Raw genomic sequence first — 17,796 nt, 5'->3', positions numbered from 1 at the left:
TACTTTCGCAAGGCACTGTACATGTCTTACTACTTGAAAGTTCTCTTAATTCTCGCTCAAAAAACTCCAGTGGCTTATTTTTCAAATTGGCATGTTTTGTTTCTAAATGTCTGCACAAGAGTGAAGGTTTCATCGAGTTGTGAGATAGTACTTTTGCACATATAATGTTGCTGAGGAAAGGCACTACTCCTGTAACGATGTATGCTGAGAGTCTGGAATCAAGTTCAGGGAGTGAATACACTTAATAAATAAATGAACACAAACAAAACAAAAACACGCACAGCGCACCGACATGAAACATACAAAAACCATGACGCCTGTGGAAGGAACCAAAGGGAGTGACATAAATAGGGCAGGTGATGGAGTCCATGTGAGTGTCAATAAGAGCTGGTACACGTGGCGATGGTGACACGGTGTGTGTAATAATCAGAAATCTGCCAGTTAGGGAGTATATGTGACAACTCCCAATATAAGTCAAACCCAAATTTATGTAAAAAATAAAACTGAAATATCATATTTACGTAAGTATTCAGATCCTTATCTCAGTATTTTGTTGAAGCATATTTGGCAGCGATTACAGCCTTGAGTCTTCCTGGGTATGATGCTACAAGCTTGGCACACATGTATTTGGGGAGTTTCTCCCATTCTTCTCTGCAGATCCTCTCAAGATATGTCAGGTTGGATGGGGAGAGTTGCTGCACAGCTATTTTCAGGTGTCTCCAGAGATGTTCGACCGGGTTCATGTTCCGGCTCTGGCTGGACCACTCAAGGACATTCAGAGACTTATCCCAAAGCCACTCCTGCGTTGTCTTGGCTATGTGCTTAGGGCTGTTGTCCTGTTGGAAGGTGAACCTTCGCCCCAGTCTGGTATCCTGAGCACTCTGGAGCAGGCTTTCATCAAGGATCTCTCTGTAATTTGCTCTGTTCATCTTTGCCTCAATCCTGACTAATCTCCCAGTCCCTACTGCTGAAAAACATCCCCACATCATTATGCTGCCATCACCATGCTTCCCCATTGGGATGGTGCCCGGTTTCCACCAGAATTGTCGCTTGGCATTTCATCAGACTAGATAATCTTATTTCTCATGGTCTGAGAGTCTTTAGGTACCCTTTGGCAAACTCCAAGCGAGCTGTGATGTGCCTTTTAATGAGGAGTGGCTTCCGTCTGGCCACTCAAGTTGTAGAAACATCTCAAGGATGATTAATGGAAACAGGATGCACCTGAGCTCAATTTCAAGTCTCATAGCAAACGGTCTGAAAACGTACAGTGGTTTACGGAAATATTTACCCCCTTGGCAATTTTCCTATTTTTTTGCCTTACAACCTGGAACTAAAATAGATTTTTTGGGGGATTTGTATCATTTTATTTACATAACATGCCTACCACTGAAGATGCAAAATAATTTCAAACAAATAAGACAAACACACTGAATACTTGAGTGTACATAACTATTCAAACCCCCAAAGTCAATACTTTGGAGATCCACCTTTTGCAGCAATTACAACTGCAAGTCTCTTGGGGTATGTTTCTATAAGCTTGGCACATCTAGCCACTAGGATTTTTGCCCATTCTTCCAAGGCAAAACTTCTCCAGCTCCTTCAAGTCATACCACAGATTCTCAATTGAATTGAGGTCTGGGCTTTGACTAGGCCATTCCAAGACATTTAAATGTTTCCCCTTAAACCACTCAAGTGTTGCTTTAGGAGTATGCTTAGTGTCATTGTCCTGCTGGAAGGAGATCCTCCATCCTAGTCTCAAATCTCTGGAAGACTGAAACAGGTTTCCCTCAAGAATTTCTCTGTATTTAGCTCAAACCATCATTCCTTCAATTCTGAAACATACCCACAGCATGATGCTGCCACCACCATGCTTCACTGTGGGGAGTGGTGTTCTTGGGGTGATGAGAGGTGTTGGGTTTGAATCTCATCTGACCAGAGTACCTTCTTCCATATGTTTGGGCAGTCTCAAAACATGCTTTTTGGTTGTTTGCTTATTCTTTTCTTTAAGCAATGGCATTTTTCTGCCCACTCTTCCGTAAAGCCCAGCTCTGTGAAGTGTACCGCTTAAAGTGGTTCTATGGACAGATACTCCAATCTCCGCTGTCGAGCTTTGCAACTCCTTCAGGGTTATCTTTGGGCTCTTTGTTGCCTCTCTGATTCATGTCCTCCTTGCCTGGTCTGTGAGTTTTGGTGGGTGGCCCTCTCTTGGCAGGTTTGTTGTCGTGTCATATTCTTTCAATTTTTTAATGATGTATTTAACAGTGCTCCGTGGGATGTTCAAAGTTTCTAATATTTTATATTAACCTGTTGAGTGTAGGGGGCAGTATTTTGATGTTTGGATGAAAAACATACCCAAATTAAACTGCCTATTTCTCAGGCCCAGAAACTAAAATATGCAGATTAGGATAGAAAATAACTCAAAACTTTCCAAAACTATCAAAATATAATCTGTGAGTAAAAAAATCCAAAGAGGAAGTGCCATCTATTTTGAAAGCTCCCTGTTCCATTGCATGCCTTCCCTCCATTTAAAGGGAAATCAACGAGATTCCTTTCCCTATGGCTTCCACATGGTGTGAACAGTCTTTAGACATAGTTTCAGCCTTTTATTCTGATATCGTCTGCCCCGTAGTGACCGCTCGAGCCTGTGGATTACTGAACATAATGCGCCAACCAAATGGAGGTATTTTGGATATAAAAAATAATCTTTATGGAACAAAAGGAACATTTATTGTGTAACTGGGAGTCTCGTGAGTGCAAACATCCGAAGATCATCAAAGGTAAGCGATTCATTTTATTGCTTTTCTGACTTTCGTGACCAATCTACTTTGCTGCCAGCTGTTTGTAATGTTTTGTCTGCTGAGAGAGATGACCTTACGTAAACGCTTGGTTTGCTTTCGCTGAAAAGCTTTTTTATTTTTTTTATCTGACACGCCAGGTGGATTAACAACAAGCTAAGCTGTGTTTTGCTATATTGCACTTGTGATTTCATGAAAATTAAATATTTTTAGTAATTTAATTTGAATTTGGCACTCTGCAATTCAGCGGATGTTGACGAAAATGATCCCGCTAACGGGATGGGTGCGCCAAGAAGTTAACCCAACCCTGATCTGTACTTCTCCACAACTTTGTTCCTGACCTGTTTGGAGAGCTCATTGGTCTTCATGGTGCCACTTGTTTGGTGTTGCCCTTTGCTTAGTTGAGTTGCATACTCAGGGGCCTTTCAGAATACTTATTATCCACCATAATTTCTAAATAAATTCATAAAAAATCCTACAAGGTGATTTTCTGGATTTTCTTTCTCGTTTTGTCTGTCATAGTTGAAGTGTACCTATGATGAAAATTACAGGCCTCTCTCATCTTTTTAAGTGGGAGAACTTGCACAATTGGTGGCTGACTAAATACTTTTTTGCCCCACTGTACTTATTGGGCCATAACCCCTCCATCCTAGGCACTTACGTAGATGAAACAACTTGATAGGTATAAGCAATTGGGTGAATGCACTTGCCTTGATAGACCATTCCAAATGAACCTTCACCCAGTCTCTTAGACAGTTTTATAGAGTTGCGATCAATCTCCCAGGAGTCTACAGAGACAAACTGTGGATGGAGGCGCAAGACGGAAATGAAAGATCAAAGAGATTATCAGCAGATCAGACCCCAATTTGAGTCACCTAAAATACTAATGTGTTAGCATCATAGTTTTTGTGGAAATAGGTTTAATTTGTTTGTTTTTTATGTATCCGGCAGTTGACCAAAATAACTTTTCTGATGAATCTCCAGTAGGAGGCACCAGTGAAGTTCGATTGATAAGCTAGGAGATGAGACGATATTTTAGCATACACATTTTAACTTTGGAACAGTCTATTTAGAAGAAGAGTTCTTCCCTCCATATAAAAATGTCAGGTCTTGTTAAGAGCATGACCAGCACCCCGACCATGAACAACAGGAAAGGCAACATCATCCACTCGTGCTATCTCTGCCTGGGGTTATTGGATAAATTCCAATCGTGAATGTTGAAGACAAGAAAGCATAAGCATAAAATGATGTATCGGGCAGCTGCTGTAGCCTAGATAGCCGACTATATTCATTATTTCTCATTAGAGATATAATGAATTGTATTTTCACCGGCAAGTACACTGTCAGTCTCATCAGTATCATGTGTAGTTAAAGGGGCAATGCGCAGTTGAAACAATAACAAAGTGTTGTTCCCGCCACTGTTTCGGTAAAAAGCTTAGTAATGGGGATGGAGAAATGTAACCACTCTCAAATTCATAGATAGAGCTATGGATGCAAGGTCTGATCAACCATGATATCAAAACGATAGCTTTAACCATGTTTTGAGGCTATGCAATTTTTGTTTACTTTTACACTGTTTAAAACAAGCGTATATTTTTATGGTTCTGATGTGGTACGACAGTTGAACTAAGCTCATGAGACATTTATGAGTTATATTCTTCAAGAATCAATGGGAACATATAATTTATTTATATGTCCAAAAATTGATGTAGGAACTGCAGATTGCCCCTTTTAAGGTGGTACTTGTCAGCAATTTCCATTTATGATACTTTAACACATTTTATCTTTCTCTATGGCTTTTCCTTTTGAGATTTTACCTTTACAGCCAGACAAAATGACAACTATATTTTTGATTCATTTGTTTGTTTGTATTTCCATTTTGTCATCCATTACCATAGTGATATTTACTGGAATTCAGCTGATATCCCAGGTCAGTGTACCTTGGTCTCTGTACGCAGTACTCCACCCAGTACTAAAGTATTAAAGTTGTTATCAATATTATCGTCTCGAAAAAAACAGACCTAGGCAACAGCACTAGTTTATGACGGAGCATTGTGTGGGACGCAACCCGTCTGCCGAGGGAGAATATTAATGATACCTAAAAATCATCTGTCTTTAAACCTGCGCTGTGAGGCTGTGATTTGACAACCTGCAAAAGTACAGTTTCTATATGCTTATTTAAAGATGTATGGTGGCAGTTAGCCTAGTGTTGGGCCAGTTACCGAAAGGTTGCAAGCACTTAACCCTAATTGCACTGTACAAAAGTATCTACTAAAGGGCCTCCTGAGTGGTGCAGTGGTCTAAGGCACTGCTTCGCTGCACTAGAGGAGTTACTACAGACCCGGGTTCATGTGACACAACCGGCTGTGGCCGGGAGTTCCATAGGACAGCGCACAATTGGCCCAGCGTCGTTCGGGTTAGGGGAGGGTTTGGCCGGGGTTGCTTTCCTTTGCCCCGGTCGCAAGTTGAACGGTGTTTCCTCAGACACATTGGTGCGGCTGGCTCCGGGTTAAGTTGATGGGTGTTAAAAAGTGCGGTTAGGTGGGTCATATTTCGGAGGATACATGACTTCGCCTCTCCCGAGCCCTTTGAGGCGTTGCAGCGATGAGACGAGTTCGAAATTGGGAGCAAAAAAGGGGGTGAGAAAAATGAAGTGTCTACTAAAATGCAAGAATAATATTTTGCGTTTTAAAATGTCAGACCAAGGATGATCTCTAAACCTCTTGTGAAGTATTTCAAGAATTAAGATGAGGACTAAGTTATTCTCTACATACAAAGCATCTTTAATATACAGTACTTTGTAAACACTTGGACAAGAAAGTAATCTGAGTAAAGTGATGAACGATGTTGAACATAAAAGAGGCTAATAACTAAGGACTTTAGTTAAAATTAGTTGTTAAACATTTATAAAAAGATAATACAGGGTTAAAGGCAGAATTGTTCCCAAAATCAGAATATATTCCATATTCCATACATTCCTCTTCCAGTTTTCAAATTGGACAAAACAGAAACTTCAAATTTAGCCATCTCACTTCTTTTCCATTCCCTCCTCTCCTTCCCTGAAGTTCCTCTTTCTTCTTTTCTTGTCTTTACTCAAAAGCTCCATCTCTTCTACACTTCTCTTTTCATTCTTCTTGCATCATTTTTGTGTGTGAACTGTGGCATTTATTGACACATGGGGAGTTGGGACATAGTTTACTTCTTCTTAGACATACCAACGACGCGACCACTGCGACCGATGGCCTTGGTGTACTTGCCACGGACACCCCAGAAGCGCCTGAAACCACAGTGAGCCTTGTTCTTCTTCTGCCTCTCAAGAACCTCTCTCAGCTTGTTGTCCTGAACGTTAGCAAGGAACTGACTGTAATTGGCATCCTTTTCATCCTTTCTTCTTTGCATTTCTTTCCTTCTGACTTCATTGAACTCTTGGTGTGATGGGATGGTCTCACACCTATTTGTAGAGCTGGAAGACTCTCCGTACTTGGTCAGACTTGTCTTTGTCTCACCGAGATGCGTTTCTCCCTTTACCACGACACCCTCTCTGTCCTTATCTACCCTTCTCACTACATCATCCTGTTCTATTTTCTCCACAGCACTATCCTCTTCTTTCAATGATGAACACCTGATGGGCAAAATATAGTCATGATGAAACACACGGAGTCTGCCTAATTTCCGACATATCTCTGGAGTCTGCTGTTTCTCTGTTATCAAAACCACATCATACCGTCTTGTTCCATCCACATCCTCTCTCCTGTGTGCATCTGTCTCCTGTCTTCTCTCTATCAAATCGTCATCTCTTCCTGTATCTGCCTTTCCTACATTTTCCTTTCTTCTGACCGCAACATGTTGTCCCTGTCCTTTATTTCCATCAACCCCGTGATGATCATCTCCACTTGTCTTTATTTGAACATGCTCTCCAACCTCTGTAACCCCATCCTCTCGGAGTGAACCGCGAACTTGGTTGGTTCCATGGTTCTCACGATCTGAAGCATGTGCTTTGCGAGGGAAGGAAAATGAAAGACATCAGTGATACAGTTTCAAGGCAATTGATAAAAAGAGCACAGTTCATAAATAGTTCATAAATGAACTTACATTTCCTGTACACCAGTAGATAAGCACTCCAAGAACTAGAGAGAGAATCATTTGTTATCATACGTATTTAATTACTAACTGGAACGCCTGTTATTGTTCTGGTTCATACATTTGCCGATAAACTTTGGATACATAACTGGAAACACAAACACACGTGAACAACAACATACCTGTCAATCAGTGGAGCTGGTTGGACCTGTAAGGGAGGAGCAGCAATGCGTCAAAATTAAATAAATAGAATACATTTCCAATGGCCTTAGTTAAGATTCTGACGGAGTAGCATGGCATTTCTGGTGATTCCCCACCAAATATATGCAAATATGAACTATAATCATATTTGTTCTTGAAGTGATAACCCTTGTCTGATTCACTCCAGCTGTGATTTTATCATGTCAATCTTGGTGGGCAAAACAACCAATTTGTTTAGATGCAGGCCAGAGAAGCCACTGCATAACTCTAAAAATGCATAAAATGCACTATAACGGTGACCAGAAACTGTTAGGGTCTACATCAAGCTGTCCCAACAGTGGAGCTTATGGCTGACTTGCTTAACAACCAGTTACGGCTATGGGTTCCGCTAGTGGAACGTCTCGACCACAGCCAGTGAAATTGCAGAGCGCAAATTTTTTATTTTTTATATTTGAAATATTTAACTTTTATACAATCACAAGTGCAATACACCAAATGAAAGCTTTACTTCTTGTTAATCCAGATTTCAAAAAGGCTTTACGGCAAAAGCAAACCATGCTATTATCTGAGGACAGCACCCCATCAAACATACACATGACAATCATATTTCAACCCGCCAGGCGCGACACAAAACTCAGAAATAACGATATAATTCATGCCTTACCTTTGAAGATCTTCTTCTGTTGGCACTCCAATATGTCCCATAAACATCACAAATGGTCCTTTGTTCAGTAAATTCCGTCGTTATATCTCCAAAATGTCCATTTATTTGGCGCATTTGATTCAGAAAAACACCGGTTCCAACTCGCGCAACATGACTACAAAATGTCTAATAAGTTACCTGTAATCTTGGTCCAAACATTTTAAACAACTTTCCTAATACAACTTTAGGTATTTTTAACGTAAATAATCGATCAAATTTAAGACGGGATAAACTGCGTTCAATAGCGGATAGAAACAAAGTGGAGCGAGCTTTCAGGTCGCTCGCCCCAACCACAACAGTACAGTTGGCTTTCCACCCAGATAGGAAATGGCTACTTCTTAATTTCTCAAAGGAAAAACATCAACCAATTTCTAAAGACTGTTGACATCAAGTGGAAGCGATAGGAACTGCAAGCAAGTGCCTTAGAAATATAGATCCACATTGAAAACAGTCACCTCAACAAAAAAAATCCTGGATGGTTTCGCCTGCCACATAAGTTGTGTTATACTCACAGACATAATTTTAACAATTTTAGAAACTTTAGAGTGTTTTCTATCCATATTGTATGCATATCCTAGCTTCTGGGCCTGAGTAGCAGGCAGTTTACTTTGGGCACGCTTTTCATCCGGATGTGAAAATACCGCCCTCTAGCCCGAAGAGGTAATAAATATGGTTTCCACTGACTCCTTGTGGATTTGTGTAACTGGATAAGAACCGCGTTCTCCTTCAATAATAATGAATGTCAACATGAGTTTAGACTTTTGAACCATACACCAACATTATTACATTCATGTTCAGTAAATTCATGATGTTTGTTCTTTTAATAATCAACACTTAGCTGTAAGTATAAGCAAGTGCAAGCAAACGAGCTGCGACGAGGTAGGCCTATTTATTCAGCACTTTCAAAATGGACAGCGACAGAAGTTCAGATAGATGTTAGTTCAGATAAATTCAGCAAGATGTTGAGGCCTTAACTTTACTCTTCTTTAAGTCACAACGGAAAAAGATAGAGAGAGAGAGAGAGACACAAACTCAGCGGTTAGCCTACCATTTGAAGTATTTTATTTGGCCTACGTGTTCTAAAAAGGAAGGACAATTCAACTACAAGGATCCACTTTTATAGACAATATACAGATGCACTGACAGCGCATTGCGCAAACAAAACAACCCTCACAATATCAACTGGAATTACAAGGGTCTATTACTGAACTTTTTGTTGAACAAAAGTATTTGAATGGGAAGAGACTGTCACTGGCAAACATGGTTACGAGAAGGGGATACTATAATATACTGTTGTTGGGTCTGTAACTTACAGACCCAACAACATTATATACTATCCCCTCATTATATACTATCCCCTCCTCGTGGAGAAAATCACCTGAGCTAATTATAACACACAAAGTAAGCAAAACAATTAAATGCATAATTCTAACATTGCCTAAAATTATGAATAATATACTAATGAGATAGACCTAATGTAAGCAATATAACAATGCAGATATACAAACTATGGCGGACAGAACGATAAGTGTTTAAGAGGCAAGCTGTAATTTCGATTAAGACATGAGCGAGCTGAGATGGAAGTAGTCTATATGCCACCTATTCCTCCAGCACTTTTGAAATGGACTGCGACATAATTCAGAACATGGGCCGTTCTTACAGTATTCTCCCTGTACACTAAGTCCCAATAGTAGGCTAAATTAACGGGGGCACATAAGAAGACAAGTAAAGCTCTTACAATGGAGGCACGTAGGCAGACAATGAAAGCTGTTACAATATTCAATGATGACATTTCTCTAAAACAGGCTATAGGCTACATGTGCACTACCAAGTCTGAACAGTAGCCTATATGCCTATTTGTAGGCTATATGAACTTTTGAAATGGACAGTGACATAATTCAGAACATGGGCCGTTCTTACAATATTCTCCCTGTACACCAAGTCCCAACAGTAGGCTAAAATGACGGGGGCACACAAGAAGACAATTAAAACTCTTACAATGGAGGCACGTAGGCAGACAATAAAAGCTGCTACAATATTCAATGATGACATTTCTCTAAAACAGGCCATAGGCTACATATAAGCATTACATGGGCTTGCTCCTACCTATCTCTCTGATTTGGTCCTGCCGTACATACCTACACGTACGCTACGGTCACAAGACGCAGGCCTCCTAATTGTCCCTAGAATTTTTAAGCAAACAGCTGGAGGCAGGGCTTTCTCCTATAGAGCTCCATTTTTATGGAACGGTCTGCCTACCCATGTCAGAGACGCAAACTCGGTCTCAACCTTTAAGTCTCTACTGAAGACTCATCTCTTCAGTGGGTCATATGATTGAGTGTAGTCTGGCCCAGGAGTGGGAGGGTGAACGGAAAGGCTCTGGAGCAACGAACCGCCCTTGCTGTCTCTGCCTGGCCGGTTCCCCTCTTTCCACTGGGATTCTCTGCCTCTAACCCTATTACAGGGGCTGAGTCACTGGCTTTACTGGGGCTCTCTCATGCCGTCCCTGGAGGGGATGCGTCACCTGAGTGGGTTGAGTCACTGATGTGGTCATCCTGTCTGGGTTGGCGCCCCCCCCCCCCTTGGGTTGTGCCGTGGCGGAGGTCTTTGTGGGCTATACTCAGCCTTGTCTCAGGATGGTAAGTTGGTGGTTGAAGATATCCCTCTAGTGTTGTGGGGGCTGTGCTTTGGCAAAGTGGGTGGGGTTATATCCTTCCTGTTTGGCCCTGTCCGGGGGTGTCCTCGGATGGGGCCACAGTGTCTCCTGACCCCTCCTGTCTCAGCCTCCAGTATTTATGCTGCAGTAGTTTATGTGTCGGGGGGCTAGGGTCAGTTTGTTATATCTGGAGTACTTCTCCTGTCCTATTCGGTGTCCTGTGTGAATCTAAGTGTGCGTTCTCTAATTCTCTCCTTCTCTCTTTCTCTCTCTCGGAGGACCTGAGCCCTAGGACCATGCCCCAGGACTACCTGACATGATGACTCCTTGCTGTCCCCAGTCCACCTGGCTGTGCTGCTGCTCCAGTTTCAACTATTCTGCCTTATTATTATTCGACCAGGCTGGTCATTTATGAACATTTGAACATCTTGGCCATGTTCTGTTATAATCTCCACCCGGCACAGCCAGAAAAGGACTGGCCATCCCACATATGCTCTCTCTAATTCTCTCTTTCTTTCTCTCTCTCGGAGGACCTGAGCCATAGGACCATGCCCCAGGAATACCTGACATGATGACTCCTTGCTGTCCCCAGTCCACCTGACTGTGCTGCTGCTCCAGTTTCAACTATTCTGCCTTATTATTATTCGACCATGCTGGTCATTTATGAACATTTGAACATCTTGACCATGTTTTGTTATAATCTCCACCCGGCACAGCCAGAAGAGGACTGGCCACCCCACATAGCCTGGTTCCTCTCTAGGTTTCTTCCTAGGTTTTGGCCTTTCTAGGGAGTTTTTCCTAGCCACCGTGCTTCTACACCTGCATTGCTTGCTGTTTGGGGTTTTAGGCTGGGTTTCTGTACAGCACTTTGAGATATCAGCTGATGTACGAAGGGCTATATAAATAAATTTGATTTGATTTGATTTGATATACGCCACTAAGGCAGAACAGTTGTACAAACAGGCCCTGCAGTGCTGCCTCACAACTGCCACACAATTTAATGCATGCTATAATTCTGGCAAGCATGTACCTATTCTCCTGTTGTTGGTTGTGAAGGTTGATAGCTCATCTATATGCGGTGTCTAGCTGAGCCACAATGTTTGATTTCCCCAGCAATCCGAGTTTAACAGCATTGTCTATATGTGATGCACAATTCTCATGTTTTGAGAGAGACAGATGTTTTAAATCCTTGAACCCAGACTTGGACCACACACGCTCCCCACTGAATAGCAGGCAGGGGAAGTAAAATAGGGATTGCTTTGAGATGCCAAACCATTCATTGTTGAATTTGCAATTTCCGACTTGTTGTGAAATGTTTATGTCCAAAGACGTTTTATCCTTAATTTCTCTTCAAATGACAAGGATTGAAAAGGATGTGCCAGTAGATTGTCAACATGATTCATAATGATGACTGCTTGCCAATCTTGCGAGCTAAGAGTTTGAAAATATGATGTTGACATAATCAGTCTAATCAAAGCTACGGTAGATAAAACATGATTTGACGTCCTTTTACCAGTGGCCAATGACCTTGAGCCTTCTTGGATGGGCAGTTCTAATATAACTCTATGGCAGCACCCAAGGGGCTTGAATTTTCTAGCTCTCCCTGTAGAATTTGCAGTGACATAGTGTCCCCTTGAGTGACAGAACACTGAGCCAATCACGGCACAGCTAGAGAACATTACCAACCCCTACGCTCCGTATTTTTCCGCTGGCTGCCCAACCACCATAGAAATCACTTAGCTAGGCTGAAACACCTACATTTTGGAGCTGCCTTCCTCATGAAAGAAAAAAATAGACCATGTTTGTATGCGGCTTTATTAACTCAACGATTTTTTGTTTTTACATTGTTTGCAAACTGACATCTGACACGTATTAATGCCACCTGCCCTGAACAACGGGTCGCCACTGATTCACTCACAGAACCAAATAAAATGGCAAATACAATTTATGATATTAGAAAAATGATGGTATAGGCTGTATTCAATTAAATAAATAAAATAACATTGCCTACCTTTGTAACGTATGAGTCATTGAACTCATACCAGTTATGATCTTCAAAGGACTTGATCTTAGCAGTGTAGTGTCCACATCCAAGACTTCCGAAATGGTCCACAATCGCATAGAGTTCATATTCACATTTCTGTTCAGATAAATCAAAAGACATGCCATTAACTGTTCTACAGATGTAAAAACAGACATCACTAAATATTTTATTTTTCTGATGGGCAATAAGTGAAGGTAATATACAGTACAACAGAATTATCCGTTTAATTTAGCATGGCTACATTGCGAAGCCCTAAATGTAGACTTGTATGAGAACAGAACCTGCTGAATAAAGGTTTAGTAAGTAGTCTACCTCAGTCTGGAGTGTGTGAGGCACATCCACACAGCAGTTGATTTTGACATATGACATGCTGTAGTAGTCAAATTCAAACCGCTTGAGGAGCAGAGTAAGAATTTCTGGGTGATATTCCATCTTGCATTCCTATAGGTGACAGAGGGAGGCATTGTAATACAATATCTTCTTCAGTGAAAAGCTTGACGTCCATTTTTGAGAAGCCTTTGGTACAATAATTAAAGCTGCACTAAGCAGAAATGCTCCGCCATTTCCTGGTTGCTAAAATTCGAATAGGTTGCCTAATTTCAGTTTATGTTTCAAAATAAGCACGTATAGCGTAGAGAATAATTGTACCATCTAAACTGCTGTGAAATACTGTATTTTTTCCATTACCAAAAATATTGTATTTTCTGTTTGAAGTTGGTGTACAAAACACAAAGTAAAAGACACGAAAACTAAACTTAAGAACAGGAAGCATATTAATAGTGCACAGATCTACTGCTTCTTAGATATGATTTCAATGAGAAGGACATATATATATATATATATATATATATATATAATTATCTTTAATTTGGTATTCTAAATGTCACTACTCACAATGGTTGCATCTAATTTCTTTTCACATTCATCACAGTACATCTGGTTTTCCCCAGTGACAGATGTAGACTTGAAGAACTCCTTAAAGCCATCTTTCTGAAAACATTTTGTGTTTCTGTGTTATCTTTCTCCAACAACTTGATATTCTTTCCATTAATTTATTTTTAATGTCATATTATATCAACTTAATAACTTAATAATATTAACTACAATACCATGATCATGAAAACTGAGACAAAAAGGAGAGTAAGCCTACACACATGCCAAATTACGACATGATACATTACCACGACAATTATGCTAATATTGAATAACAATAACGTAGTCTATGGCATTTAAAGTGTTGGTTAGTCCTGTCATGATCATATTTGCCATCATAAAACAATGTTTTTTTGCTTTAGGTTAAGATATATTTTTCCTACCACACTGTAGGTTTTGTAAGAGTCAGAGGGATCTGCTATTGAGAGGGGCAGTGTCCAAAATGGACCAAATCCATCACTCATCACATGTTTTCCTAAACAGGTAGTGATGTGCCTCAATTGTCCTTTGAAGATCTGGAGACAAACTATTGTCAGTCTTGTCATATCATAACTTATAAACATTGCATGGTTAGCTATCAGGTTTTGCCCAAGATGAGGTAAGTAAATGCAGTAGCCTACCTTTGACACTTCAGGATTGACCATGCCTAAAATCTTCTCAAAATACTCAGCCGCATCACATTGCATGTATACTGGGGGGGGAGGGATGGGGGGGACAATGAAGGGTCTTCTACTACAAATAACTACAAACACTATACTTAATACTACATAACATCACAAGCTGTACATCTAACAAAGTTGCAGAATTTTTAAATGTATTATTTAGCAGCTATGAAAGCTCAACTCACCATCATCAATGCCTAGTATTGATGAGATGCCCTTTGTGTTAGTTTCAATTTCACGTAAAGTTGTAAACAACTTTTTCAGCTGAAGATCAACAGTGTCTTCTTCTTGAGGAGGCCTATTACTGTAAAAAAAAAAGAAAGACTGATTTTGTTAACTTCTTAGGGCTGAAATCCCGTTAACCTCTTGAAGCTAGGGGGCACTATTTTTATGTTTGGAAAAATAATGTTCCCAAAGTAAACGGTCTATTTCTCAGGACCAGATGCTAGAATATGCATATAATTGACAGATCGGGATAGAAAACACTCTAAAGTTTCCAAAACTGTCAAAATATTGTATGTGAGTATAACAGAACTGATATTGCAGGCGAAACCCTGAGAAAAATCAAACCAGGCTTTTATTTTGAAAACTCCATGTTCCTTAGCCTCCCATTGCTCCATTAAAGGGATATCAACCAGATTCATTTTCCTATCGCTTCCTCAAGGTGTCAACAGTCTTCAGACATAGTTTCAGGCTTTTATTTTGAAAAATGAGCCAGAACGATAACATCGCGTCAAGTGGTCACATGAGTTTTGCTCACGCAACAGAATTTGGACAGCTATTGTTTTTCCCTCTCCTACTGTGAAAGACATTTGCGGTTGATATATTATTGATTATATATTTTAAAAACAACCTGAGGATTGATTATAAAAAACCTTTGACATGTTTCTGTGGACATTACGGATATTATTTGGAATTTGTCTGCGTTATCGTGACCGCTCTTTCCTGTGGATTTCTGAACACATTGTTTACCTTTGATGATCTTTGGATGTTTTCACTCATGAGACTCCCAGTTACACAATAAATGTTCCTTTTGTTCCATAAAGATTATTTTTATACCCAAAATACCTCCGTTTGTTTTGATCGTTATGTTCAGAAATCCCCTGGAAAGAGCGGTCACGACATCGCAGACAAATTGCAAATAGTATCCGTAATGTCCACATAAACATGTCAAACGTTTTTTATAATCAATCCTCAGGTTGTTTTAAAAATATATAATCGATAATATATCAACCACAACTGTCTTTTGCAATGGGAGAGGGAAAGGTAATGGCTGCCCAAACTCTCTTGCGCATACAAAACGCTGCTGGCACCCGGCCATACAATGACGCGATGTTATCTTTCTCGCTCATTTTTCAAAATAAAAGCACGAAACTATGTCTAAAGACTGTTGACACCTTGAGGAAGTGATAAGAAAAGGAATCTGGTTGATATCACTTTAAATGGAGCAAAGGCAGGCTATGGAACATGGAGTTTTCAAAATAGAAGCCACTTCCTGGTTTGATTTCCCTCAGGGTTTTGCCTGCAATATCAGTTATGTTATACTCACAGACAATATTTTGACCGTTTTGGAAACTTTAGAGTGTTTTCTATCCAATATTAATAATATGCATATATTAGCAACTGAGACTGAGGAGCAGGCCGTTTACTTTGGGAAACTTATTAATCCAAGCTACTCAATACTGCCCCCCAGCCATAAGAAGTTAAGATATACAGTATACGAGATGTTTAGTATTAATCTCAGTGTACTGTGTAATGATAATGTTTCTATAGGATGACTCAGAGACATGTATTTAGTTAGATACATGGCTCTGGTAAGATTCAATCTATTTCTAATACTTTCACGGAGATACAGTATCCTTGGCACACAGAGTAAGAATGGAAAACCTTTCAACAGCCTCTCTGAATTCTTTAGTCATGAAGAGGACCTGCAGCACACTGTTCAAATAACACGTTGCCCCTTGATTATATAGGCCATGGTGTTCTGAAAGGAATAAAGTTGTCAATTAGTGCACAAATGATAAGATACAGATATAGCTGCATTGTGTTGTACTGTACATACAGTAAATCACATACCTGGTCCTGGGGTGGGAAGTATGCTTTTGAGCCTCGGTCGTGTCTTGTTGAAATGTTCAGCTCCATTGTTTACAGTAGGTTTCACAGTCCAAATAAACGCCATAGAACACCCACTTAATGACCTGGAAATGTAAGATTTTATCAAAATGAATTGCTCTCAAGATTTCCAACACCAGAATGTTTCCACTTGCATTGATAGGCTAATGAAAGAATACAATGGGATTATCAAATCAAATGCAACATTTCTATTTGTCAGTTGAGTTATCCAAAAGTGTTTCTAGTTTGTTTAGTTAATAGAGCAATACAAGAAAATCGAATGTAGGCTAGACTATACATATTATTCAATCCAAATGTACCGATTTATTCGTGTATTCTTGTAGCCGAAAAGCGTCCCTTCGAGTTGTCACCTCTAAGGAAAAACAACGACGTTGAACCGGCTTCACTTTCGATTTCGGCTATTCCTGTCAGTATCACAATATAACAAATATGAACGCCTTTTTTAAATAGTCCTTTTTAGCAAAGTTGTCCTTGTGAAGGCACACTCAGAAAATAATTAAACGTTGAATTGTTTTTCAATCACATCAAACGAAACTCTATCGTTAAAGGGGCAATATTCGATAGATACATACATGTTTGGACTTAATTTAAGATGTATAGGCTTGGCTCTATGATTCTTGAAGAATATAACTTTAAATGCATGAGTTGATCAGATAATGCAATGTTTTAATCGTATATTGAATTATTATAGTAAGGTTTCAGGCGGCCCACCTAGTGTTTCTAATCACAATTGGACACACTGACAACTTTATGTTTCTGCATTAATTCTCTGCATTTACGAAAATAAATGAATAAATAGTCAACCAAAATATTTAAATATGGATACTGTAACTGTTATTTTTCCAAATGAATGAGTCAGAGAGAGAGTCCAGAATTGGGAGAACATTAATTTATTGTTGAATATTGTTGTTGTTGAAGACTTCCATACAATGAAGTCACAGATAAAATAAAAATGAATTGAGAAGTTCTGGTAGCAGGTTCAGAGAATAAACTAAATGCTTTCTGGCCACATGTTGTTTATATTTTGTTTAAGAAAGAGCCCATACATTTATCAACATCAGTTCCTTCGTGTGGTTTGGCAATGGGATTGGCAGTGAGATTAATATAACAAGACTACAGTATTAAAAAGACATCAAAATGCAGGCAGAGATTCTCTCTTCTCTCCAATCGTCAATGTCTCCATCCCCCAGGCACCCTCATCACTAGCTGAATGACAGACTGGTTCTGGATCCCATATGAGGAGAGCACTGACGAGTCCTCCAGCTGTTTGTTTGTGAAAATCAGTCGCAGGGTCTCCAGATTGTCCCCTAAAAAGGTCAGATGTTTTAGTCAATACAGTTGATAACTAATAGAATTTCCTTAATCACTGCTCAACCATTACCCCCGAAATTAAATTCAATACTTAATTTAGTTAATAATCGAATTACATTTAATGAAACTCTCATAATGATTGATGATTAATGATTCCACTGTGGAATGAATATCTCTCTACCTGAGTTCCCCGGGAGTCTTTCAGAAATTTTATTTTTCAGTTGCAGTACTGTCATACTGTTCATTTGTTCTTCCGTATTGCTCACGTCTATAACCAT

At 39.8% G+C, this 17,796-nt stretch overlaps 1 protein-coding gene across 3 annotated transcripts; it reads right to left on the bottom strand.

Annotated features, from left to right (window-relative positions):
- Positions 1-5,557: 5,557 nt before the first annotated feature.
- Positions 5,558-16,597, bottom strand: LOC139379411 (ubiquitin carboxyl-terminal hydrolase 2-like). 3 transcript variants are annotated; one of them, XM_071122219.1, is made up of 13 exons: positions 16,507-16,597; positions 16,151-16,272; positions 15,962-16,058; positions 14,260-14,378; positions 14,033-14,103; positions 13,796-13,927; positions 13,374-13,469; positions 12,792-12,920; positions 12,447-12,575; positions 7,058-7,083; positions 6,888-6,922; positions 6,520-6,790; positions 5,558-6,417 (listed from the first exon to the last, which is right to left on the bottom strand). In XM_071122219.1, exons 2-13 carry the CDS (start codon positions 16,251-16,253, stop codon positions 5,991-5,993), a joined length of 1,635 nt encoding a protein of 544 aa, XP_070978320.1. In that variant the 5' UTR covers positions 16,254-16,272; positions 16,507-16,597; the 3' UTR covers positions 5,558-5,990. The 3 variants fall into 3 exon arrangements, with proteins under 3 accessions (XP_070978320.1, XP_070978319.1, XP_070978321.1); XM_071122218.1 differs by having other exon boundaries at positions 5,558-6,790; positions 16,507-16,580; XM_071122220.1 differs by lacking the exon at positions 13,796-13,927 and having other exon boundaries at positions 5,558-6,790; positions 16,507-16,574.
- Positions 16,598-17,796: the final 1,199 nt, after the last annotated feature.

Source organism: Oncorhynchus clarkii, chromosome 21, assembly GCF_045791955.1.
Source record: "Oncorhynchus clarkii lewisi isolate Uvic-CL-2024 chromosome 21, UVic_Ocla_1.0, whole genome shotgun sequence".
In the NCBI taxonomy this organism is placed as follows: domain Eukaryota; kingdom Metazoa; phylum Chordata; class Actinopteri; order Salmoniformes; family Salmonidae; genus Oncorhynchus; species Oncorhynchus clarkii.
Note: the sequence above shows the minus strand (reverse complement) of the source record. Positions and strands in the feature narration are given on the sequence as shown.